At 38.7% G+C, this 25,904-nt stretch overlaps 1 protein-coding gene and 1 non-coding gene across 13 annotated transcripts in view; one reads left to right on the top strand and one right to left on the bottom strand.

Annotated features, from left to right (window-relative positions):
- LOC126278659 (zinc transporter 6-A-like) overlaps window positions 1–25,904 on the top strand; it is a 471,888-nt gene that overhangs the window by 400,641 nt on the left and 45,343 nt on the right. For 5 of the 12 annotated variants that reach the window (XM_049978881.1, XM_049978875.1, XM_049978874.1 and 2 more), the window contains exons 4-5: window positions 5,407–5,592; window positions 21,666–21,809. The exons of 6 other annotated variants lie outside the window; for them this stretch is intronic. In XM_049978881.1, the coding sequence (XP_049834838.1) occupies window positions 5,407–5,592; window positions 21,666–21,809 (330 nt within the window). The remainder of the gene's footprint in view (window positions 1–5,406; window positions 5,593–21,665; window positions 21,810–25,904) is intronic. One more of the 12 variants, XM_049978880.1, reaches the window with a different exon arrangement.
- Trnar-gcg (transfer RNA arginine (anticodon GCG)) lies at window positions 606–681 on the bottom strand. The gene has a single exon. It is a non-coding gene; the product is annotated as a tRNA-Arg (tRNA).

Genomic DNA, 25,904 nt, shown 5'->3' with positions numbered 1-25,904 from the left:
AAAATGTTTTGTTGCAGGAACTTCGGAATTCTTTGTAGAAATATATGCCGCCATGGTGTCGATTGAATTTTCTTTGATTTCTTTTCCATTCCTCTTTAACCACTGTCCTTTTTTATTTTCTTGTTTTGTTACTATTCTCAATACGAGCATTGCCATCTGCAGTTTCCCCATCCTGATTGTGATAATTTACTTGTGCAGTAGTTGCATCCCCAGCAGTTTTTGTGACACTCTTTACAAGGGATGTTCTATGGCCATACCGCTGTCCTTAACAATAACATGACAGGTATTCAGAGGAAGGGAATAGAAAATTAACTGGAACTTCTATAGTGTCTAGTAATTGCTTGGCTACTCACCAGAATCTGTAGTGTTGTCCGGTTCATAGGAAGAAGGATCATCATCTGTATCTGAACCAATGAATGTCCTGAGCATCTCCACATCATGTTCTTCCTCAACTATGAATATAAATACTACTACTACTACTACTAATAATAATAATAATAATAATAGTAATAATAATAATAATAATAATAATAATAATCCAGAATGAGATTTCACTCTGCAGCAGAGTGTATGCTGATATGAAACTTCCTGGCAGATTAAAACTGTGTGCCGGACCGAGACTCGAACTCGGGACCTTTGCTTTTCGCAGGCAAGTGCTCTACCAACTGAGCTACCCAAGCCCGACTCATGCCCCGTCCTCACAGCTTTACTTCTGCCAGTATCTCGTCTCTTACCTTCCAAACGTTACAGAAGCTCTCCTGCAAACTCTGCAGAACTAGCACTCCTGAAAGAAAGGATATTGCGGAGACATGGCTTAGCCACAGCCTGGTGGATGTTTCCAGAATGAGATTTTCACTCTGCAGCCCAGTGTGCATTGATATGAAACTTCCTGGCAGATTAAAACTGTGTGCCGGACTGAGACTCGATCTCGAGACCTTGCCTGCGAAGGCAAAGGTCCCGAGTTCGAGTCTCAGTCCGGCACACAGTTTTAATCTGCCAGGAAGTTTCAATAATAATAATAATGACAACAGCAGTAATATTAGTAATAATAATTACTTACTACCAAAATATACACACTAAGAAACAGGTTCTAACACTTACAAGATTCCATTATATCATGTTCCTTCTCCAGGCACATTTCCACCATACTTGTTCCTCTGGACTCCATATATTCATTTTTGACATGGAGCAACGACATCAATGTATCTAAAGAGAAGTAGCAGGAAAAGCAACTTCTAACAGTTCTGTTAGGATCAGAGAAACGTAAGAGCTGTTCCGTTTCACAAATTAACGCTGCGTCCTTTGGTCTAAAAACAGATCAGCTCTTCCGTCTGTCTGATCCTTACTATTATTTTTTTTGTAAAATGTAGATCGTTTACAACTAAAATGTAAATCATATAAGATAGAGCTACGCTTGTTTGGCCGTAACGTAGGTCTTGATTCTGTGTACCTTATGGTATTAAAAACTCAAAAGTGGCAAAATTGTAGTTCCGTCTGTCTGATCCTAAATGGGTGATTTCAGATAGACTGTTGTGTGGTAGTACGTGGAATAATAAGGCTGTGGTATTATCAGGTGTCGTGTGTAATAAGGCGGTTCCTCGTAATATGCAAATAAGTTACATGTTGAAGCCATTATTTGGGAACAATAATCTGACACACGTGTCAAGCTGAGTGTAATTTATTGTTTTCTGCAGATGTCTGCATAAGTTCTTGCTTGATTCCTAAACAGCCAGATGAAAGTACCACTACAGGGGTGACCGAGTCATAGTATGTAACTAAGGCTGTTTGCAGACTAATCACAATGCTGTCTGTCATGCTGATTACATACATTATCTATGCCATGAGACGTTATTTCAATGGTGGTGTTTTGGTATCTCAAGAATGTTGTAGGTTTCAAACACAGACACAGCATTATTTCCTCAATGTCTTCCATAAACAAATTAGCTACCAAGGGCAACAAAAAGAACCATGACAACACCATTAGCCCATTCATAAATTTTGTTATGAAGTGAAATGGAAGTGAAGATAAGGGTATGGTTAAACATAGCTATTTTAAAATATAGGCTCAACACACTTATAAAGCAGGATTACTGAAATTGATATCCTGTAGGTATGAATTTAAAAAATGCCTTCAGTCACAACTTTTTATGTTTTATTAAGTACATGATGCATTTTGTGACAAGAATATGCATTTCACCTCATGCAAGAGAAAAAAAATAAAGCATGTATTAAGATGAATTACATCAGATGTTGGACCCACAGGGTCCAAAATGCATTGTGTACTTAAGAAAACAAAACAAGTTGTAACTGAAAGCTCTTTTTTTTTCCTCTCCATTGTACTGAGCGTTTGCGAAATATGGATAAAATTAAAATGAAATTGATATGTTTTAAAGAAGCAAGCTTTCATCATCAGAGCTATGATTTTAACAAGAAGACGTTGTACCTATCATGGACAAAAGTAAAAGCTATAACCATAGAATGGAGGCTGTCACAGCTGGCATTTACGTTATTGGTGGTATATGTTTTATGAGCATAGGGCCCGTGGCCCAAGGCATAATTAATTGCCTGACATTTTGTCTTCCAATGCTGGAGACATCATCGGAGGTTTTAATGACTCAGAAAAGTGTTACAGACTCAAAGAAGCCCAGCAAGCCAAACTCTTCATATCCATCCATGCAATGATTGGTTCATGATGTCATCAGACTGCTGCCTAAGATCACAGAGTCATGCTGCCATATGCCATGGAAAGAGAATAGTTGCTGCTGTCTGTTTTATTTAGTACTATAGCCCACAGCTTCTTTTCTGTTGAAATTGTTTTTGTGCTTTTGAATGTCTATGGGCTCTTCGTACATCCTACTTGCTTTAGGATTAAAGTAACCCACTCACCAAAAAGCTGAAGCATTGAGTTGCTGATAGGCACGTACCAGGTGATCAAAAAGTAAGTATAAATTTGAAAACTTAATAAACCACGGAATCATGTAGATAGAGAGGTAAAAACTGACAGACACGCTTGGAATGACATGGCGTTTTATTAGAACCAAAATGCAGGATGGCACTCCACGCCATATTGCTAAATGCTTGAAAGGTCTCTCGTGCACACATTTGGTGATGATCGTGTTCTCAACCACCACTTTCGTCATGCTTGGCCTCCCAGGTCCCCAGACCTCAGTCCGTGCGATTATTGGCTTTGGGGTTACCTGACGTCGCAAGTGTATCGTGATCGACCGACATCTCCAGGTACGCTGAAAGACAACATCTGACGCCAATGCCTCACCATAACTCCTGACATGCTTTACAGTGCTGTTCACAACATTATTCCTTGACTACAGCTATTGTTGAGGAATGATGGTGGACATATTGAGCATTTCCTGTAAAGAACATCATCTTTGCTTTGTCTTACTTTGTTACGCTAATTGTTGCTAGTCTGATCAGATGAAGCACCATCTATCGGACATTTTTTGAACTTTTGTATTTTTTGGTTCTAATAAAACCCCATGTCATTCCAGGCATGTGTGTCAATTTGTACCTTTCTATATACATTATTCCACGATTTATTCAGTTTTCAAATTTATACTGACTTTATCACCCGGTCGGTATAAAACTAAGAAAACATGCTAGCTTTCCGATTTTATCCTTTGACGAGCTAGAGCAAAATAAACACACATACACTCCCACACATGCCTATGCCCTTACATGGTGCCAGCAAGACTGACAGTGTCAGTGCTCTTTTGTGGCAGGAGGATGGGTTGTTGTGGTGCTAGTGTCAGGTGGTGTGGGTGGAGGGAGAGGGAGACAGGGAAAGGGCTGTGGGGTGGGTGACAGCACCCGCTGAAGGTGATGTGGCAACTTCAAATGGATGGGAAGGAACCTGAGCCATATGGGTCCTTCCTTCCACCACCACCACCTTCTCTGAACTACACAGATGGGAGTTACCCTTACATTGCACTTTCCGCTCACATAATCGTCCTGGCCTCAATCTCAGGTAATGGCTTCTATCTGAAGTAACCTTATGCACCCTTCATACAACAGTTTTGTCCAATCCTGTCTCCGCCTTCGTGCCTTCAAAATTTCGCGCAATGTTTTGTTTTATTTAATGCAGCATAGTAACTATGGCATATAATGAAAAGAAATTCAGTCAACAAAGGTATCAGACTGCAAGATGAGCGAAAATCATTTTTTTTTTTTTTTAATTTCACCTTACAGTTTTCTTAAAGACAGTTGGTAAGTATTTCATAGCAGGCAGTGAGTCTTCATGGATGGAACTGGGAATGTCGCACCTGTTGGTCCTCTTGGATATAAAACCCAATAACTCAAGTACGAAATATCATTCTGCTAGCAATTTTAAATAAAATTTTGTTATCTTACCATTGTTTCATATACTGCAATGTACAAGCTAAAATCAACCATATGCAAAATTTATGCTACCTATTTCTACCTCTGTTAACTCCTTAAAATTTCATGCACTATTTTATTTAATTTGATGCAGCATAGTAAATATGATGAATAATAAAAAGAAATTCAGTTTTTTATGGAGCAAAGACATCAGATTGTGCAAAAATCAATTTTTTTCACCTACTAATTTTTGTATAATGGTATGATAGGTATTTCATATCGGCCGGAATGCTATCCATCAGCACAGGCACCAGCATTTAGTGAGAAGTACACGCACAATGAAAGCAGCCTCAGCACAGAATCCTAAGAGGTAGTCTGTAGCAGCGAAAGGGTTTGTGTATAGTATGCTTGATTTTTTAAAAGAGAGGTTCTGGTACTGTGACCTTCCAGGAGCTTCTTTTGAAATTTAGACTTCTTAAAAGTGTGAATATAACATTTGTAGTGACAGTAAGTGAAGTTCTGTTGTACCAGATGTCGAAATCTATAATTCCGACTTTTTTTGAATCAGAGGTACAGGTACTGGGAACTGGGGGTATACTGTCACAAATCAAACACTTGTGTGTGTGTGTGTGTGTGTGTGTGTGTGTGTGTGTGTGTGTGTGTACGCGCGCGCATGTGTGGGCATGCGTGCACGTGTGTGTGGGTGCACGCACACTTTACGTATTTGGTGATTCAGTTTTCATGTACTGTGCTATATTAAATAATGTGTTACAGGTAGATTGCACAACACCACAATACCATGAACCAAAAAGTTGGCACTATGTAATGTTGAGGAGTCTCTTGTACAATAAATCAACAATTTAACTTGTATAATGTACAAGTTAATTTACTTATAATTTTGATCGTCACAAACATGAATTTAATTTATTTAGATAGTATGAAACATTTAGACAACTGGTACCTGCTAATATTAATATGTAGCAATGATGTTATCTCTTCAATTGCAGTAGCAAAAATAATAATAATAATTGATATTTTTATAAAACTGATTTCTGTTTCTTTCTTCCATTGCAGCTTGATAATATGCATTCTTTCAGTTTGGGTAAAGAAACAAAAACCGTCTCCATTGTACAGTTTTGGATATGAGAGATTTGAGGTACTTGCTGTTTTTGGAAGCACTGTTTTGGCACAACTGGCTTCAGTGTTCATCATCAAAGAAAGCATTGAGCGGCTTATCCTTGAACAAACACAGATACATACGTAAGTTTTCAGTTTGACGTAGCATGTTATTTCACTAAGTTTAATTAATGACATAGGTTTTTTTTTAAGATCTTCATTTCATCACATGTGGTGGTAAGAATAAATTTATGAAGATAAGATAAGTATGGTATTGCAAAATTGTGGCCTACCAATAAACAATGATATTAGCAAAGTTAAAACATAACTTTTATTTATTGGTCTTTTGCAAGTTTACAGTGTAACTACCAGCAAAGCATTTTCTAATTGAATCATTGAAACAAAACTGAAGTGTACCTATTGACAAATTAATGTGTTAGAGTCAAAGCATATACACAAACACTCTCTAAATGCCTAAGTCTCTCTTCTTCTTTCTTATACATAAGTTTTAGAAGTTGCAAACGAAATTAATAACTAAACTGTATGCTGTATCTTAACTAAACATACTACAGTAAGCTAAATTGTTGAAATAGGTATTTTTAGTATACATCTATGTGACTACTACGCAGCTCATACTTATGTGCTTCGCAGATGGTTCATTGAACAACTTTCATACTATTTATCTACAGTTCCACTTTGGAACAGCACGTGGGAAAAAGAAACTCTTAAATCTTTCCGTGCATGCTCTGATACACTGTTTGATCAAAAGTAGCTTGACACGTGGCTGAAAATGACTTACAAGTTCGTGGCAACCTCCATCGGTAATGCTGGAATTCAGTGTGGCGTTGGCTGACCCTTAGCCTTGATGACAGCTTCCACTCTCACAGGCATATGTTCAATAAGGTGCTGGAAGGTTGCTTGGGGAATAGCAGCCCATTCTTCATGGAGTATTGCACTGAGGATAGGTATCGATGTTGCTTGGTGAGGCTTGGTATGAAGTCGACATTCCAAAACATCCCAAATATGTTCCATAGGATTCAGGTCAGGACTCTGTGCAGGCCAGTCCATTAGAGGGATGCTGTTGTTGTGCAACCACTCCACCACAGGCCATGCATTATGAACAGGTACTCCATTGTGTTGAAAGAATCAGTCGCCATCCCCAAATTGCGCTTCAACAGTGGGAAGCAAGAATGTACTTAAAACATTAATATAGTCCCGTGATGTGATGGGGTGCAAGCTGCCTCCATGAAAAACACAACCACTCCATAACACCACCGCCTCTGAATTTTACTGTTGGCACTACACACACTGGCAGATGATGTTCACCAGTGTCGCCATACGCACACCCTGCCATCGGATTGCCACATTTTGTACCATGATTCATCACTCCACACACAGTTTTTCCATTGTTCAATAGTTCAATATTTACGCTCCTTATACCAAGCGAGGCGTTGTTTGATGTTTATCGGCATGATGTGTGGTTTATGAGCAGCTGCTCGACAACGAAATCCAAGTTTTCTCACCTCCCGCCTAACTGTCATAGTACTTGCAGTGGGTCCTGATGCAGTTTGGAATTCCTGTGTGATGGTCTGGATAGATGTCTGCCTATTACACATTACGACCCTCTTCAACTGTTGGTGGTGTCTGTCGCCCAACAGACGAGGTCGGCATGTATGCTTTTGTGCTCTACTTGTCCCTTTATGTTTCCACTTCACTATCACATCGGAAACGGTGGACCTAGGGATGTTTAGGAGTGTGAAAATCTTGCATACAAACGTATGATACAATTGGCACCCAATCACCTGATCACGTTCGAGGTTCGTGAGTTCCGCAAAGCGCCCCATCTGCTCTCTCACGATGTCTAATGCTACTGAGGTCACTGATATGGAGTACCTGGCAGTAGGTGGCAGCACAATGCACCTAATATGAAAAATGTATATTTTTGGGGTTGTCCAGGTACTTCTGAGCACATATTGTATATTTTATTATTATGCTCCTTTCTTCTTTTATAACTGGGCATCAACATGATATTTTCACATTCGGAGGAGAGGTGAAAGTTTGAGATTGAAATTTCATGAAAAGATCTTGCCACAACAGAAAACGAACTTATTTTAATTATTGCCACTCTAAATCATGTTTCATGCTTGTGACACTCTTGCCCCTATTTTGTGATAGTAGGAAACAAGCTGCCCTTTTTTAAACTTTTCCAATGTCCTCCATCAGTCCTATCTGGTAAGGATCCCATACTGTACAACAATACTCTAGTAGAGGACAAACAAGAGTAGTGTAGGCAGTCTCATTAGTGGATTTCATATCACTTCTATGTGTTCTGGTAGTAAAACAGTCTTTGGTTCACCTTACTCACAACATTATCTAGGTGATAATTCAAATGTGTGTTGTTTATAAATGTAATCTCTTGGTATTTAGTTGAATTGATAGCATTTAGATTTGTCTGATTTATCATGTAACTAAAATTTAAGAGAGTCCTTTTAGTACCCATGTGGTTGACGTCACACTTTTCATTATTTAGAGTCAATTGCTGTTTTTTGCATCTTACTCATGTCTTGTCTAAATCATTTTACAGTTGGTTTTGGTCTTCTGATGTCATTATGAGATGGTAAATGTCAGAATCATCTGCAAGCAATCTAAGAAGTTTGTTCAGATTATCTCCTGAATTATTTATATATGAGATTTATTTGATAAACCTGGTAAATTTCCGTGAAATAATGGAACATTTTTGTTGTGCCTTCATGATTGATAAGCTTAATTATTCCAATGATTGTATAAACAACTTTAAAAAATTGCAGCCTACAGTTCGTTGTTGGCAGCCATTTGAATTGGACTGCGTGTTGACTGCAATTGAAAATGGGAAAACTGGGTTTTGTGCTGTTGTTATACCCATGTTAATTTCATGAATTGTACTGCCACACAAATCAAAATAGAATGAGATGAAGTTCACATAGAGACTGTGCCATCATTGAAGACCATTTCCATTTGAATTAACGAATTTAAAGATGGTCAGACAAGCACCAAAGACGAAGTGCACTCTTGCCATCCAGTTGAGGACACTACAAAGGAAATCATTGACAAAATCCATGATATGGTAATGCAAGACTGCCGAATATGGAGAGCTGGCTATGAAGAAGCTACACTATGTGATCAAAAGTATCCAGACAACCCCAAAAACATATGTTTTTTAGGTGCATTTTGCTGCCACCTACTGCCAGTTACTCCATATCAGCAACCTCTGTAGTCATTGGACATTGTGAGAGAGCAGAATGGGGCACTCCATGGAACTCACGGACTTCAAATATGGTCAGTTGATTGGATGTCACTTGTGTCATATGTCTGAACGTGAGATTTCCACACTCCTAAACATCACTAGGTCCTCTGTTTCCGATGTGATAGTGAAGTGGAAACATGAAGAGTCATGTTCAGCACATAAGCGTACAGGCCGACCTCGTCTGTTGGCTGACAGAGACCGCTGACAGAGTTGTAATGTGTAATAGGCAGACATTTATTCAGACCATCACCATGAATTCCAAACTGCATCAGGATCCACTGCAAGTACTATGACAGTTAGGCGGGAGATGAGAAAACTTGGATTTCATTGTTAAGTGGCCGATCTTAAGCCACACATCATTCCGGTAAATGCCAAACGATGCCTCACTTGGTGTAAGGAGTGTAAACATTGGATGATTGAACAGTGGAAAAGCGTTGTGTGGAGTGATGAATCACAGTACACAGTGTGGTGATCCGATTGCAGGGCGTGGGTATGGCGAGTGCCTGGTGAACGTCATTTGCCAGCATGTGTAGTGCCAACAGTAAAATTCGGTGGTGGTGGTTTTATGGTGTGGTCGCATTTTTCTTGGAGGGGGCTTGCACCCTTTGTTATTTTGCATGGCACTATCACAGCACAGGCCTACATTGATGTTTTAAGCACCTTCTAGCTTCCCACTGTTGAAGAGCAACTCTGGGATTGCATCTTTCAACACGTTCGAGCACCTGTTCATAATGCACGGCATGTGGCGGAGTGGTTACACGACAATAACATCCCTGTAAGGAACTGGCTTGCACAGAGTCCTGACCTGAATCCTATAGAAAACCTTTGGGATTTTTCGGAACACCGACTTCATGCCAGGCCTCACCGACCAACATCGATACCTCTCCACAGTGGAGCACTTCGTGAAGAATGGGATGCCATTCCCCAAGGAACCTTCCAGCACCTGATCGAACATATGCCTGCGAGAATGGAAGCTGTCATCAAGGCTAAGGGTGGGCCAACACCATATTGAATTTCAGCATTACTGATGAAGGACACCATGAACTTGTAGGTTATTTTCAGCCAGGTGTCCAGATACGTGTGAGGTGGGCGCTATGATTACTCACAGTCGACCAAACGCGCATCTGGTACAACATTTCAGCACAATGTCTGTTGGTGATTAATCACAATCTGCAAGGCTTTTTGCACTAATTTGTGACTGTTGATGAAACCTGGATCCATCATTACATGCCAGAGTCAAAACGTCAATGAAAACAGAGAACAGAGCCTGGTGGAAGTGCACTGAAAAAGGCAAAGACCATTTTGTCAGCTGATAAGATGATCACCACTGTTTTTTGGGAGTTCCAAGAAATAATCGTCTTAGTAACTGGATCCTATTATGCTTCATTGTTGGAATGTTTGAAACTTATTTGGCTGAAAGAAGGCCAAAGTTGGCACTCAAAAAAGAGCTCTTTTGCCAGGATAATGCACCGTTCCACATATCAGTGATAACAAAGATTAAAGTATATGAATTGAGCTTTGGATTGGTTCCTCAACCAAACTATTCAGCAGCTTAGCCCCAGGTGACTTCCTCCCGTTCCCTAACTTGAAACTTTGGCTTGCCAGGAAGAAATTTTCATCCACTAAGGAAATGATACTTTCAGTCAATGAGTATTTTGCAGAGTCTGACAAAACTTATTTTTCTGATGGGGTGAAAAAGCAGCAGGATCCTTGGACCAAGCGTATAGCAAAGGAGACCATGTCAAAAAATAACGTGAGTTGTTTACAGAACAAACATTTTTCCTTGCCTTTTTACCAAACTTATCAAATCACCCTCATAGATTAGGAACAGCACAGGTCCTAAACACTCTCTTGGTGAACACTAGATATTACTTCTCTTTTACTCGATGAATTTCCATCAGTTATTACTAACTGTGAATTTTCTGAGAGGAAATCACAAATCCTGTTGCACAACTGAAAAAATATTCCATAGACACACAATTTGATTAGAAGCTGCTTGTGAGCAATGGTATCAAACCTTCGGAAAATCTAGAAATATGGAATCAGTTTGATATTCCCTTTCAATAGCACTCATTATTTATGAGAATAAAAAGCTAGTCATGTTACATAGAAGCTACATTTTCTGAATCAGTGCTGACTGTGTGTCAGTAGTTTTTTTGCTAATTCATAATATTCAAACACAGTAAGTGTTCAGAAACCATACTGCAAATCAACAGGAGTTGTATGGGTCTGTAATTCAGTACATTACTCCTATTTCCTTTGTTGTTTGTTGTTGTGCAACTTTTCAGTCTTTAGGTACAGATGTTTCATTGAGCAAACAGTGTTATATGATTGCTAAGTATGGAGCTATTGTATAAGCATACTCTGAAGAGGAACTACTGGGTGTAGAGTCTGGACCAGAAGACTTGAGTTGCTTCACTGCTACTTCCAAGTTACTTGTGTTGGCAGCTGTTCTTGGTCAAGTTCTTAAATGTTTACTTTATCTTCTTTGGTGAATGAATTTTGGAAAACCATATTTAGTAACATTGCTATTGCTATCGTACAGTGAAGTTATTTTATTTATTTATTTATTTTTTTTTTAATTGATTGTGTCTTGCTGCTGGTGTACTTTATATATGACCAGAATCTCTTTGGAATTTCTGCCCTGTTTTCCTTTCTTCTTCTTCTTCTTCTTCTTCTTCTTCTTCTTCTTCTTCTGCAACAGTGTACTGACCTGTTTCGTGTGCCGTGGATATCAGTTGCATCTCTTATTAATTTATTTGGTAAAAATCTCTCAGTTGCATTCGATACTCTTTCCTGAAATTCAAGCCACATATGGTCAATGCCTACACAGTTAGTTCAGGAGGAAGAATGGAGACTGTCTCTTAGAAAGACCTTTACTGAATTTTCATCTGCTTTTTAAAATAGATAAATTTTACTCGCACCCCCCTCCCACCTTTTTTTGTGGATGTTGCTAGATCATTGTCACTATTGTTGTGTCCATCTTGATGCTCCCTGTTTGCCATTATTACCTGTTGCTGACAGGATAAGTATGGTTTCACAACCAATTCCATTTAAGGTCGGCACCTGAACTAATTGCTCAAAGTAATTTTTGGAGAAATCATTTAGTACATTTTTGAACAAAGGTTTATGCCAACCATCAGATTTGAACATTTATTTTTGCCAACATATTGAGGGTAAATTGAAGTCACCTCCAGCTATAACTGTATCAGTGGCATCCCTATTTGACATGATACTCCAGTTTCCTTTAAATCTTTCAGCAGCTGTATTACCTGAGTTGCAGTCAGTAAAAGAAACCAATTATTAATTTATTACAGCTGTCTAGTACAATCTCGGACCATACTACCGTATTTACTTGAATCTAAGCCGCACTCGAATCTAAGCTGCACCTGAAAAATGTGACTCGAAATCAAGGGAAAAAAAATTCCCCGAATCTAAGCCGTACCTAAATTTGAGACTCGAGATTCAAGGGGAGATAAAAGTTTTAGGCCGCACCTCCAAATCGAAACATAGTTGGTCCATTATAATACGAGACACCATTTAGGTCGAATGAATGATGATAGAGCTACAGTAGTTTGGTTCGAGCCATAAGCTTAGCAGTTAAGCTTTACCAGGTAGCCATTGCTATGCATCAGGCACTCTGTCCGTCTTTATACGGGTACCCTTCCTTTTTCACGTGCTTTGTCTGATTTGAATTGATTGCTTATTTTTCTTTGATCTGATAATTGCTGTTATGTGTTTACGTCACTCTAAGCTGAAAATGCATTACTGTACTGTGTCATGCATTGTTTGTCACATTCTGATGATGAGTGTTTACAGCCTGTCGCCGCTCGCGACATGGCTTGCTCTTGTGTGCAGTTACTTACACTGCTGCTTTCTTTGATAATGATCAACAAGAACCAAATAATAGACTGCATATGATGGAAGATGTTCTGATTGAGAGTTTAGCGAACAGCTTTCTCTGTATGAAAATCTTTGCAGATACCTCTTTAGTACATTATAATCTGCACAAAAATTAGAGTCATCTTAGATTTAAAAATTTAGTCAATTGCCGTGCTTCATTTCTGACTGTATCACTATTAGGCATTAAATAATACGAATTTAAACATGACATGATATGTGTATTCTTACGCGTTTGCTGTTGTCTCGCTCTAGTTTAGGAGTTTATTAGGCAAACAGGATTTAAATGAGACAGCAGCAAACACGAAAGAATACATGGCAAAATGTTTACATTCGTATTATTCTTATGGTGGAGAGAATAGTGCATGTGATTCACAATTCATAAAAGTTCCTAGTAGCAACCATCTCTTCTCACAGGTGGGAAAAATTTCAGGACGTAGAGTTTCCCATATTGACAAACATCCCAAACGGTCTTGCCAGTCGGATTTTCGTAGTACATTGAAATGCTGCTAGAAGATGAACAATACGAAACTTCTATTTACTTTGTTGGATAATGCATGAAAGTGCAGTGGTCAAAACTCGGGGCGGAGAAAAAAAGCTCGAATTCCGCCTTTTTTTTTAATTTTTTTTATTTCTTTACTGACGAAGAGGTTTTGGCGCCAGTATTTATCTTTGTGCCCTCAAAACATGCCTGTTGTAGTGCTACATATATTCGATGGCAGAAATCAGTTGTGGCGGCACCTACCAACATTTTTCAGAACTTCCGCTTACTTTGCACTCGATTCTAAGCCGCAGGCGTTTTTTTGGATTACAAAAACCGGAAAAAAAAGTGCGGCTTAGATTCGAGATAACCTGTTTCTAACAGCGACAAAAATGCCACCAGCAACCATATTTAATCTATTCTTTCTGAATACTGTTAGGTCCTTTGTAAAAATTTCAGCTGAGCTTATCTCCTGCTGTAGCCAGCTTTTAGTACCTGTAATGATTTGAACTTAAGTACTTTCTGTTAGTATTTGGAACTCTGGGTCTTTTCCAACACAGCTACAACAGTTTGCAACTATAATATTTGCAGTTACTAGGTCTAGCCTTGTCCTTTGTTTGACCTGAAACCTTCAAGACTGAAACGCTTTTTGTTCTTTCCCCAAGACTGCGTATCCTAAAAAACTACCCAGTCCACTCCAGACAGCACCCGCTGCCCTTATAGCAACCAACTGGGTGTAACGGACCTCTGATGTATTGAAGTGGAACACAATACACTACCACACTATGGCAAAATCAAAAGAATCTACTGCCAAAATTGTCACATACCTACCTGAGCCTCTCATTCATATCCTCCACACAGCTCCATACCAAAGGTCCACAATAATGCTACAGATGGTGAGCATGTCTTCATCTTGCAAGCTAAACTGGCAGTCTTTACTGATACAGATAGCCGCCACAAACTATTTCTTGTAACCAAAGTGACACACCCCATTAAGATCAACATGAGGCACCACCTGCAGTTGGCTGCACCCTGTGATCTTCATGTCAGTGGAAAGACCTTTTCGACATCTGGAATGACTCCCAACCCCAGCATGCGCACAGAGTGCACAAAGCCCCATTATGGGTGTAACATAGGAGTTCTCAGCTACTAGTAATCCCACCCGGATATTGCAAGCCAAGCAGCTTCCTCTGAACCAGGACAAACAATTGTATCTGGCTCCGGATCTGTGTCAGTTACAGACAGTGCCTGAAATCTGTTTGTCATATGAACCAGCAAGTCTTTCAATTGGCACATCAGAAAGTCTTTCACTGCATGTCGCCTTTGGAAGAACCTCCTACTCGATCATGGGTGAGGGGTCAACTTCAGTGCCAGTAGTAACCAGAGCAGCCGCAGTAGTGGACCAGTTGAGGAACACTTGGGATGTGCTGGACATTGTTTGGATCCCCATGTCTGGTCCCCCTTAGTGATAGGCAACAGCTCAAACTGCGTGATCAAAGTCAGTATGATCTGCAGCTGTGAGGGAAGGGTTGCAATCTAGTAAAGAACATTTACAAATTTCTTAGAAAATTTTTGTTTTGAATGTCATATGCAGTTGTGTTTTACGTAAATATGACTGTTGTGCAATGCAGTACTGGTTCGTTTCTGTGTAGCAAGTTTGTCCAGCTGGTTATTTATCATGGAGACGTCAAAACAGAAGACGATGAAATTAAAGTACAAATACTATTTTTTTCCAAAAATTACTTCATTAAAGATTACAACATAGTTCAAACTTTCATTCATCTTGTGGATGCCAAAATCACAGCTGTAGAAATAAGTCTTTTTATTCCTTGTGGGTGTTGAACACAGTGACTGTGATGAATAAAGGGTTTTGGAAATAAGTGATTGCGAAGATGAAATCAACTGATGTTGGTTAATGGATGGAAGGCCTCTGGATTCAGAGGTATATTTATTATATTCTGTGTCAAATCTGCTGAAGAACTTATCCTTTTCTAGCAAATATTTATCCTAGATCATTAGAACAACATTGTTTTCGATGTGATTGCAAATTGTTTTCCATGTGATAACAAAATCATAGTCAATCTAATTTGTAATAAAATTTATAAGACAGATGTGCAAAACAACAGATCTATCTCACTGGCTTCAATTGGTTGTAAAATTAATAAACATATTTTTTACTCACATTTGATGACTCTTTTTTAATTGAAAATTCCCTCTGTAGGGATCAAAACAGATTCTCCAATCACCCGTTCTGTTGTACCTAGCTTGCTCTGTTCTTTAATGAAATGCAGAATATTGTAGGTTGTGATATGTCGAATGATACTGTGGTGTTATTTTTTCTCCAGCTTTTCTACAGTACGGCATTGTCACCTAATAAGTGTCTGGCAGAATGTGACTGTTCACAGATGATACTACTATGCCTAGGGAGATAACATTAGTACAAAATGAATACAATATTATGAAAGACTTATAGATGATGAGTGTATGGCACACATATTGGCAGCTGACCCTCAAGATAAATAAATGTAACATACTGCACATAAATGGGTGTGCATAGATGGATTCATAGAAGAGATGAAGTAGATTTAAAGAATAATTGCACAGTTTATCACAACTTTGTTTCTTCAGAGCAAGCATGTCACAGAAATTTTCATTGAATTCTTATGGGATATGCTACAAGTCAGACACTGTGTATCACAGAAAGTTGTGCTCTTAAAATTTGCAGTGTGTCCAGTTTGCAGAGATTAAAGAAATTTGGGTTTATGCATTTACCATCTGCAAATAGAATATGAAAGGGAGATGAAATTCAGGTATACTATGTACTTTCCTCCACACACAGTGTTGTGACTGTGGTGTGCAAATGTAGATTAGATTAGGTGAACTCTGTTTCCATGGATCCATATTGAGGAGATTCTCGTGCATGTGGAACATGACCTTTTTTTTTACTTTGTGTGATATTAATCAAAAATACGTGGCAATAGCCTTGCCGCAGTGGATACACTGGTTCCTGTCAGATCACCGAAGTTAAGTGCTGTCGGGTGTGGCTGGCACTTGGATGAATGACCATCTGGGCCGGCATGCACGGTTGCCATTTTTCGGGATGCACTCGGCCTCATCATGCCAATTGACGAGCTATTCAACCTAATAGTAGTGGCTCCAGTCAAACAAAACCATCATAATGACCGGGAAAGCGGTGTGCCGACCATACACCCCACTTATCTGCATCCTCAGCTAAGGATGGCACGGTGGTCAGATGGTCCCAATGGGCCACTTGTGGCCTGAAGGCAGATTGCTTAATCAAAAATACAGCAATAGTAATAACAGTAATAATGCATGTCAGAGGAGTAGGAGAAGCTAGCTACAAGTAAGTCTTTGAGTTGCCTCCTAAAATAAACTTTAGTTATAGCTAAACTATTTATGATTTCTGGCAAGTTGTTGAAAATGTATGTTTCTGGATAGTGGGTCAATTTTGGACTAAAGTGAGTTTCTTTAAATTTTTATCTAGATTGTTGTTGTTCGCAGTATTGATTTTGTGAACTGAACTGTGTGTTGCCAAAAGGGATATACAGTTTACAACAAATGTCATTCATCATCATCATCATTTAAGATGATTATGCCTTTCAGCGTTCCGTCTGGAGCATAGCCCCCCTTATAAAATTCCTCCATGATCCCCTATTCAGTGCTAACATTGGTGCCTCTTCTGATGTTAAACCTATTACTTCAAAATCATTCTTAACCTAATCCAGGTACCTTCTCCTTGGTCTGCCCCGACTCCTCCTACCCTCTACTGCTGAACCCACGAGTCTCTTGGGTAACCTTTCTTCTCCCATGCGTGTAACATGACCCCACCATCTAAGCCTGTTCCCCCTGACTGCTACATCTATAGAGTTCATTCCCAGTTTTTCTTTGATTTCCTCATTGTGGCCACCCTCCTTCCATTGTTCCCATCTACTAGTACCTGCAATCATCCTAGCTACTTTCATATCCGTGACCTCAACCTCGTTGATAAGGTAACCTGAAACCACCAACGTTTCGCTCCCATACAACAAAGTTGGTCGAAAGATTGAACGGTGCACAGATAACTTAGTCTTGGTACTGACTTCCTTCTTGCAGAAGAGAGTAGATCGTAGCTGAGCGCTCATTGCATTAGCTTTGCTACACCTCGCTTCCAGTTCTTTCACTATGTTGCCATCCTGTGAGAATATGCATCCTAAGTACTTGAAACCGTTCACCTGTTCTAGCTTTGTTCCTCCTATTTGGCACTCAATCCGTTTATATCTCTTTCCCACTGACATTACTTTCGTTTTGGAGATGCTAATCTTCATACCATAGTCCTTACATTTCTGATCTAGCTCTGAAATATTACTTTGCAAACTTTCAGTCGAATCTGCCATCACAACTAAGTCATTCTCATATGCAAGACTGCTTATTTTGTGTTCACATATCTTAATCTCACCCAGCCAGTCTATTGTTTTCAACATATGATCCATAAATAATATGAACAACAGTGGAGACATGTTGCAGCCTTGTCTTACCCCTGAAACTACTCTGAACCATGAACTCAATTTACCATAAACTCTAACTGCTGCCTGACTATCCATGTAAAGACCTTTAATTGCTTGCAAAAGTTTGCCTCCTATTCCATAATCTCGTAGAACAGACAATAACTTCCTCCTAGGAACCCAGTCATATGTGTTTTCTACATCTATAAAGCGTAGATACAATTCCCTGTTCCACTCATAACACTTCTCCATTATTTGCCGTAAGCTAAAGGTCTGGTCCTGACAACCTTCCAAGAGGCCTAAACCCACACTGATTTTCTTCCAATTGGTCCTTAACTAATATTCGCACTTTCCTTTCAACAATACCTGAGAAGATTTTACCCACAACACTGATTAAATAGATACCTCTGTAGTTGTTACAATCTTTTCTGTTTCCATGTTTAAAGATTGGTGTGATTACTGCTTTTGTCCAGTCTGATGGAACCTTTCCCGACTCCCAGGCCATTTCAATTATCCTGTGTAGCCATTTAAGACTTGACATTCCACTGTATTTGATGAGTTCCGACTTAATTTCATCCACCCCAGCTGCTTTATTGCACTGCAATCTATTGACCATTTTCTCCACTTCCTCAAATGTGATCCTATTTCCATCATCATTCCTATCCCATTCGAAATCTGAAACATTAGTGATTGCATTTTCACCTACATTGAGCAACTCTTCAAAATATTCCCTCCATCTGCCCAAGGCATCCACAGGATTCACCAGCAGTTTTCCTGGCCTGTCCAAAATACTTGTCATTCCCTTCTTACCTCCCTTTCGAAGACTGCTAATTACACTCCATAATGGTTTTCCAGAAGCTGGACCCATAGTCACCAACCTGTTTCCAAAGTCTTCCCAAGATTTCTGCTTGGATGCCTGCAATTATCTGTTTGGCTTTGTTTCTTTCTTCAACGAAACTTTCTCTGTCTACCTGAGTTCTAGTATGTAGCCATTTTTGATACCCCTTCTTTTTCCTTTTACAGGCTGCCTTGACTGTGTCATTCCACCAAGCTGTTTGCTTCATCCTACTTTTACACACTACTGTTCCAAGACATTCTTTAGCCGCTTCTAGTACTGTGTCCCTGTACCTTGTCCATTCCTTTTCCAATGACTGTAATTGACTACATTCAACTAACTGGTACCTTTCTGATATCACTGTTATGTACGTGTGCCTGATTTCCTTATCCTGAAGTTTCTCCACTCTTATCCTCCTGCACTTCCGGCCTCACAATCCCAATTTCACTGCAGATTAAATAATAATCAGTGTCATCAAAGAATCCCCTAAATACACGTGTGTCCCTCACAGCCTTCCTGAATTCCTGATCTGTTATTATATAGTCAATTACAGATCTGGTTCCCCTGCCTCCCCAAGTATACCGGTGAATGTTCTTATGTTTAAAAAAGGAGTTTGTGATTACTAAGCTCATACAGGCACAGAAAGCCAAGAGTTGTTTCCCGTTCCTGTTGGCCTCCATATACTCTCCAAATTTACCCATAACCTTTTCATATCCTTCTGTTCGATTTCCAATCCTGGCGTTTAAATCACCCATGAGCAGAACACTGTCCTTGTCCTTTACTCTTCACTGATTGCCTCATAAAAACTATCCATCTTATCTTGATCTGTCCCTTCACAATGAGAATATACTGACACAATCCTAATTTTCTTGCTAAACACTGTCAAATCTATCCACATCAGTCGTTTGTTTACATACCTTACTGCAACTACGCTGGGTTCCATTTCTTTCCTGATGTAAAGGCCTACACCCCATTGTGCTATTCCTGCTTTGACTCCTGACAGGTAGACCTTGTATTCTCCCACTTCCTCCTCTTTCTCACCCCTTACCCGAATGTCACTAACAGCTAAGACGTCCAGCCCCATCTTACTTGCAGCCTCTGCCAGCTCTACCTTCTTCCCAGAGTAGCCTCCATTGATATTAATAGCTCCCCATCTCATTACCATTTGTTTGCCAAGTCGTATCTTAGGAGTCCCTGGTTTGTCAGTTAGAGGTGGGACTCTGTCACCTCCAAAGGTCCGAGGCATTTTGCTCTGATTGTTGCCAGCATCATATTTAAAGTACCAGGGAAGCAGGTTGCTAGCCTTACTTGCGCCGAGTCCCATTGGGTTTTACCCCTGATGGCTGAGGGACTAACCGGTGGATTTGGTAGTCTTTGCCGTATGAGCACAAAGGTGTCCACGACTCAGATTATGTCCTAGATGCCCAGCCTTATTCCAAAGTAACTGGTATCCCAACTGTCGGTACCACTTACTTGGCCACTCATACATTGCCCGTTGTTCATGGACTAGGACATGACTACAGGAACCCACACCATGAACCACAACAAATGTCATTAAGGAATAAATATACTGAGAAGCAGTAAGTAGTACACCCAGTTCCTTGAATAGGGTTTTGCATTATGTTCATGAATTCACACCACAAATAGTGCTTATTACATGCATTAGGTGTCTGAAATCTTTTGTTTGAATTACCCCAAATTATGATACCATACGACATTGTGGAGTTATGTAGATTACATTTGTGAACTTAACTCTATTAACAGAATCCATTGTGATAATGTCATTTTCTCATTCAATTATTCTTCATAGCATTACAGGAAAAGGCATTACACTATTTTTCTAAACTTGGTTCCATGATCTAAATTATCCACACCACGATATTCTGTGCTACACAAAGCATATGGATAATCTTCACTGTATCAGCCTAAACAAGAGTGGAAAAGATATTGTTCTGAGGAGCTTGTCAGATTCACACCTAGTTTGGTGATGGTCCTTATTAGTTAGTGCAAGAAATGTCAAGACCTTTTATACATAGTCAAGGAACTACTTTCTGTGTAGCATTCAAACAGAAATGTGAACAAGACAGCATTAAGCAACTGCACTGTTGTGACACTTTGTCCTGTTTAGGCTGCTGAACATTGTCACTACTTCTACCATCGTAAAGGAAATTAACAGTGTTCCAGGACCAGTTTGCAATGGTTGACTCAAGAAAACAGTGAAACACTGGAGAAACATGTTTATGATTGAAACACCATTTATTGTGGTATATTGTGATGAAAAAGTGCAGATTTGGAGAATGTGTGATGTGTTTCATTTGTTCTTCTCATAGCACTCAGAGAGATGTTTAGGATGTGAAGAATAGAAGATGACCCCATCTGTTACGAACAACTAATGTTGCTCTTCACAGATATGTAATTGTAGAGGTGTCAGGGTTGCTGTTAAAACTTACTAGACCAATTTTTACTTTAGAATTGTGTGCATCAGTGTGAAAGAAATCTCTTATCCCGGGGTCTGTATGAAGATTTTAACAAGAACTCTGTTCAAGTAAAACTGTACTCTGCTGGTAGCACTAGTTTGTACTTGTTATACATTTATGAGATGTTTTGGGACAATGACTTAACACAAAAGCTCAAAGAGCTGCAGTAGACTTCTCCTGCACTGCAGTTCTGGAAAACAATTGAGCTACTATTGCCACCAGAAACTGTTTCCAGGTTGGTTGCAATATCCCTTTGTCTTTTTTACCTATCTTTCCAATTACATGCCCCTTTTTATTTAGCTACATTATTCCCTGCATTACAATGTACAAGGCCTTAATCATAGAGTTTCTTATTAATCCTCTTTCCTGGAGTTAATTCCAACTTTCTGTGAGGGCAATTTGTTTCTATTTTCAACTTCTCATTGATTATAAGCTTCTTAATGTCACCATATAACATTTCATCATTTAAATTAAAGGTTACAAAGTTCTTCAGACCTCCACTGTACGTAAGGTTGATTGTGAACTAAGAAACAACAGTGAAAAGATATGCAGCATCTTTATCTTCCAGGAGCTGAATTTTCAAGTGATAATTAGAAATAGATAGTACAACTTACCTTTCTAGCCTGCTGGAATTTGAATAGTCAAGTTATATTACCTTAGCTAAACAAATATAATGTGTGAGAGGCTATTTTAGAAAAATTTTGAAATCCAAATGTTAATGGCATGTTCTGTTTTCTAGAGGACGGCTCCTTGTAGGAATGGGACTTGCTTTCCTAACTCATCTTCTGGTGATCTATGGTGTAAGCAACGCTGCTTTAGAACATGTAATCGCTGCCTCATCCTCAAGCTGGTTGCAGGAGCATGTTTCTGACATAAGTCAGAGGTGAGATTATATGAATAAAGTTATGGTTAATATTATCCTTGTTTTAAGTGTTGTGTTTTCATTGTGTGGGTAGGAGGGGGAGAGTGGGTGGGGTACTTGTTTGTGTTTATTTGATCCCTAACATATGCTACTTATTTGCAAGCACTGCTGTTTGACGGATGTCTCAATAAACAAAATGTAGCCACAATTTTGTTCAAATAGTAAAAGCCAGTTTTAAGGTGATAAATTGTCATAGATAAATGAAATGAGAATGAGACAGCATATCTGCCAATGTGACAAATATTTTTGTGGATTTAATATAAAATTGGAACATTTTGGGTGGAATACAGTTAATGGAATGCTAAAGGTAACAACTCATTGTATTGTTGAGATACTGAGCAGTTAAGGAAACATTGTATGTCCTATACCGCCAATGTTAAATTTTCGAATTTTGTGACCCATATCTTGGTAACTTTTCAAGACACCAACTTACAATTTTCCTTAATTGTTGAATGCACCTTTCTAGATACACTGAACTAGAATTATTACTAAAATCGTATTGTGGGGCATGCTATCTTCCCTCTTTCCCCCCCCCCCCCCCAAACACTCAATTTTTTGCCAGAATTTTGTAAATAAATGAACATAAAAACAAAGGATATTTTAATATTTTAATTATTCTAGTTCCGAATCTCACATTTGGCATGCTGTGAAAATTTCATGCCATCAGTACCTTTTTAGAAAATGGGTCATTTATTGCAAAAAATGTAGTTCAGATATATTTAGGTTTAAAACTTTTTTATCACAAATTCTTATACAGCTGAACATTTCTGCATCTTTTATGTACTAGAATTGCCCTAGACCATTGTCTGTGTCTTCTTCAGTGTCACAACAGCCCAGTGCTTGCCTCCTCCTTTTCTTTCTTGCTTCTTTTGTCATTTGCTGGGCAGCTAACTCTGCTTCACATACACAAAACTCGTCCAGTTCCCGCAGTCCTTTAGCTGTGTTCTGTCCAAATCTTACCCGTAACTTCTCCAGATCTGTAAGTCTTTCATAGTTCCTACCATTAAAAGTTATTACAGCATCAGACACTGCTAACTTTAGAGTCATAAGGCCAACAAATACATTTTTAATCACATGGCGCCACATAACATTATTGAAGGACTCATTCACATTCTGGGTCTTCCCATGTAAACACTTCTTTAGTAGCTCAGGATTTGCCAAATCTCTGTAATAGGTCTGATTGCCTCCATTACTGCCAAAGGAAGAGAATGTTTATGTGTAAATTCATGCAGGGTGCCAGAAAATTGAGCTTGGCTATATTTACACAACTGTTTGGTGGAAGTGGACACAAAGCATGACATGGCTTTTCATTGATTGATATTTGATAATAGAAAGTGCTCCACACAGCTCTTTTCATCTTCTCTAAATTGTCACAGTTCTTTTATGCTTAGTCATTTTATTTACATATAAGAAGAAATAGAAGTTAGCTTACTACAATAAAAGCTGATAATCACACTACTTTTAACAAAAACTAGTATCAGAAACAAATGACTGATTTGTTTATTCGTAATGCCAACTTCTGTGACGTAGCTGTAGGTTCAAAACAAAGCAGTCCACAGCCTTCTAGACTGTGTAGTTCTCAGATCTGACTGCTCAACTGTGGTTGTATATATGTGTAGCTGCAAAATTTGACGGTCACACATCAACATTCAAAATATTATTTGAAGGTCTCACTATTGTCAGATTGTAATGTATTAAATACCAAAATGTTCAGGAAAGTCCAAAGTACATTATGGAGCAGAAAACAGAAAATGTCAAATTTTAATGAATTTCAGGTACAGTGTCCCTTTAACAGGCCATAAATGATACTGAAATTGTCACCAAGCCTCAGGTAATATCTGAAATCTTAGTTAGTATTTCTGTCTTACTTGCATATCTGTCAAGTGCTCATTGCCTCCAACAGTATTGTGATTGGTTACCAGTAATCCCCCAATTATTAATTTTGTGCATTTGTGTGGTAAGTTTCGAATTAGCAGTGTCCCTTGTGGTGAGCACAATAACAGGTGTGGTAGACTTTGCTCAGAAACAAGCCATGTCTCCTATACCAATTTTCATATACTCACCGGAAAAACCTACTAAAAAGTGTGCAGATGAGACTGAGGTTAAGAAAACCAGCGTATGTCATATTTTGGAAACAGAAAGTTTTAAAGTGTACATCCCAAGATTTTTATTCCAATCCTGTAAAACCTATAAGGGAATGCAATGTTTTGAGTGGCTTCAGCGCATGATGCTTTCAGAAATATAATATAATTAAATATATCAAAAATTTACTAACCAAGGGATGCTAGCAGAGCCAGTGGCTTCTACTTATGGCAGAAGGGTTGAAGGGGGAAGGAAGAAAGGTGTCCATTCATCCTAACTGGTAATGTGTGGAAGTTATGCCAATATCAAAGGCCAAATGTGTTTGTCAGAACAGACCTATCTAAAATCATGCCCTGAAAAGAGAATCAAGAATTTTGCTCTGAACACAATGGTGCACTACAAAATTACTACTGAGGTGTGAGAGAAAATTTTTGATGATACTCTGCTAGGATACTGCCTCGGACAAGTTTGTATGACTGAATTTCCCCCATTTTTTCAAGATTTGCTGGAATTTCACTTTCAGGCTTATTCTAAGTAATGTCTTCTAAGTAAATGAAATATTAAAAATGTTAGAAGCACGGAAAATTAATAAAATGTGTCATTGTCACTACAAAGTGAAGCAGTGATCCATAAATGTTAAAGGATACTTTATTTTGGACTGCAGTCCTGCAAGTTAGCCTAATACTGGAATACAGAATATATTATATTCATATGTGTGTAACACTAGTTGTGATCATTTTGAGCTACTGTATTAATTGTGAAATATCTTAACCTTTTTTATCATATCAGACAGAACAAGACTCCTACTTTCCGGTTGCTAGAATTGGGAGGACTACACTTGGAACCACATAAATTGAGAAAGATGGCTATTCATGTTTCCATAGCTCCCAGTCGCTTAATTCATGAGAACAGAGATTAGATTAGATTAGATTAGATTAGATTAATACTTGTTCCATAGATCATGAATACGACACTTCGTAATGATGTGGAACGTGTCAGGTTAATAAAAGATGTCTGTACAAGAAATTACATTACACAAAATATTGCATGACACTAATGATTAAGTTTTTTTTTTACTTACTTTATATCTAAAAATTCAGCCAATGAGTAGAAGGAGTTGTCATCTAGAAATTCTTTTAATTTATTTTTAAATGTTAGTTGGCTGTCTGTCAGGCTTTTGATGCTGTTTGATAGGTGCCCAAAGACTTTTGTGGCAGCATAATTTACCCCTTTCTGTGCCAAAGTCAGATTTAACCCTGCATAGTGAAGATCATCCTTTCTCCTGGTGTTATAGGTATGCACACTGCTATTACTTTTGAATTGGGTTGGATTATTATCAACAAATTTCATAAGGGAATATATATACTGTGAGGTTACTGTGAGGATCCCTAGATCCTTAAATAGATGTCTGCAGGATGACCGTGGGTGGGCTCCAGCAATTATTCTGATTACACGTTTTTGTGCAATGAATACTTTTCTACTCAACGATGAATTACCCCAGAATATGATGCCATACGAAAGCAGTGAATGAAAGTAGGCATAGTAAGCTAATTTACTGAGATTCTTATCACCAAAATTTGCAATAACCCTAATAGCATACGTAGCTGAACTCAGACGTTTCAGCAGACCATCAATGTGTTGCTTCCAGTTTAACCTCTCATCAATGGACACACCTAAAAATTTTGAAAATTCTACCTTAGCTACAGACTTCTGTTCAAATTCTATATTTATTACTGGAGTTTTGCCATTTACTGTACGGAACCGTATATACTGTGTTTTATCAAAATTTAAAGAGAGTCCGTTTGCTGAGAACCACTTAATAATTTTGTGAAAAACATCATTTACAATTACATCACTTAGTTCTTGGTTTTTGGATGTTATTACTATACTTGTATCATCAGCAAAAAGAACTAACTTTGCATCTTCATCAATGTGGAATGGTAAGTCATTAATGTATATCAAGAACAGTAAAGG

The sequence above is a fragment of the Schistocerca gregaria genome, chromosome 6, assembly GCF_023897955.1.
Source record: "Schistocerca gregaria isolate iqSchGreg1 chromosome 6, iqSchGreg1.2, whole genome shotgun sequence".
NCBI classification, from domain to species: domain Eukaryota; kingdom Metazoa; phylum Arthropoda; class Insecta; order Orthoptera; family Acrididae; genus Schistocerca; species Schistocerca gregaria.
The sequence above is the reverse complement of the archived record's forward strand: the minus strand, read 5'-3'. Positions and strand labels throughout refer to the sequence as shown.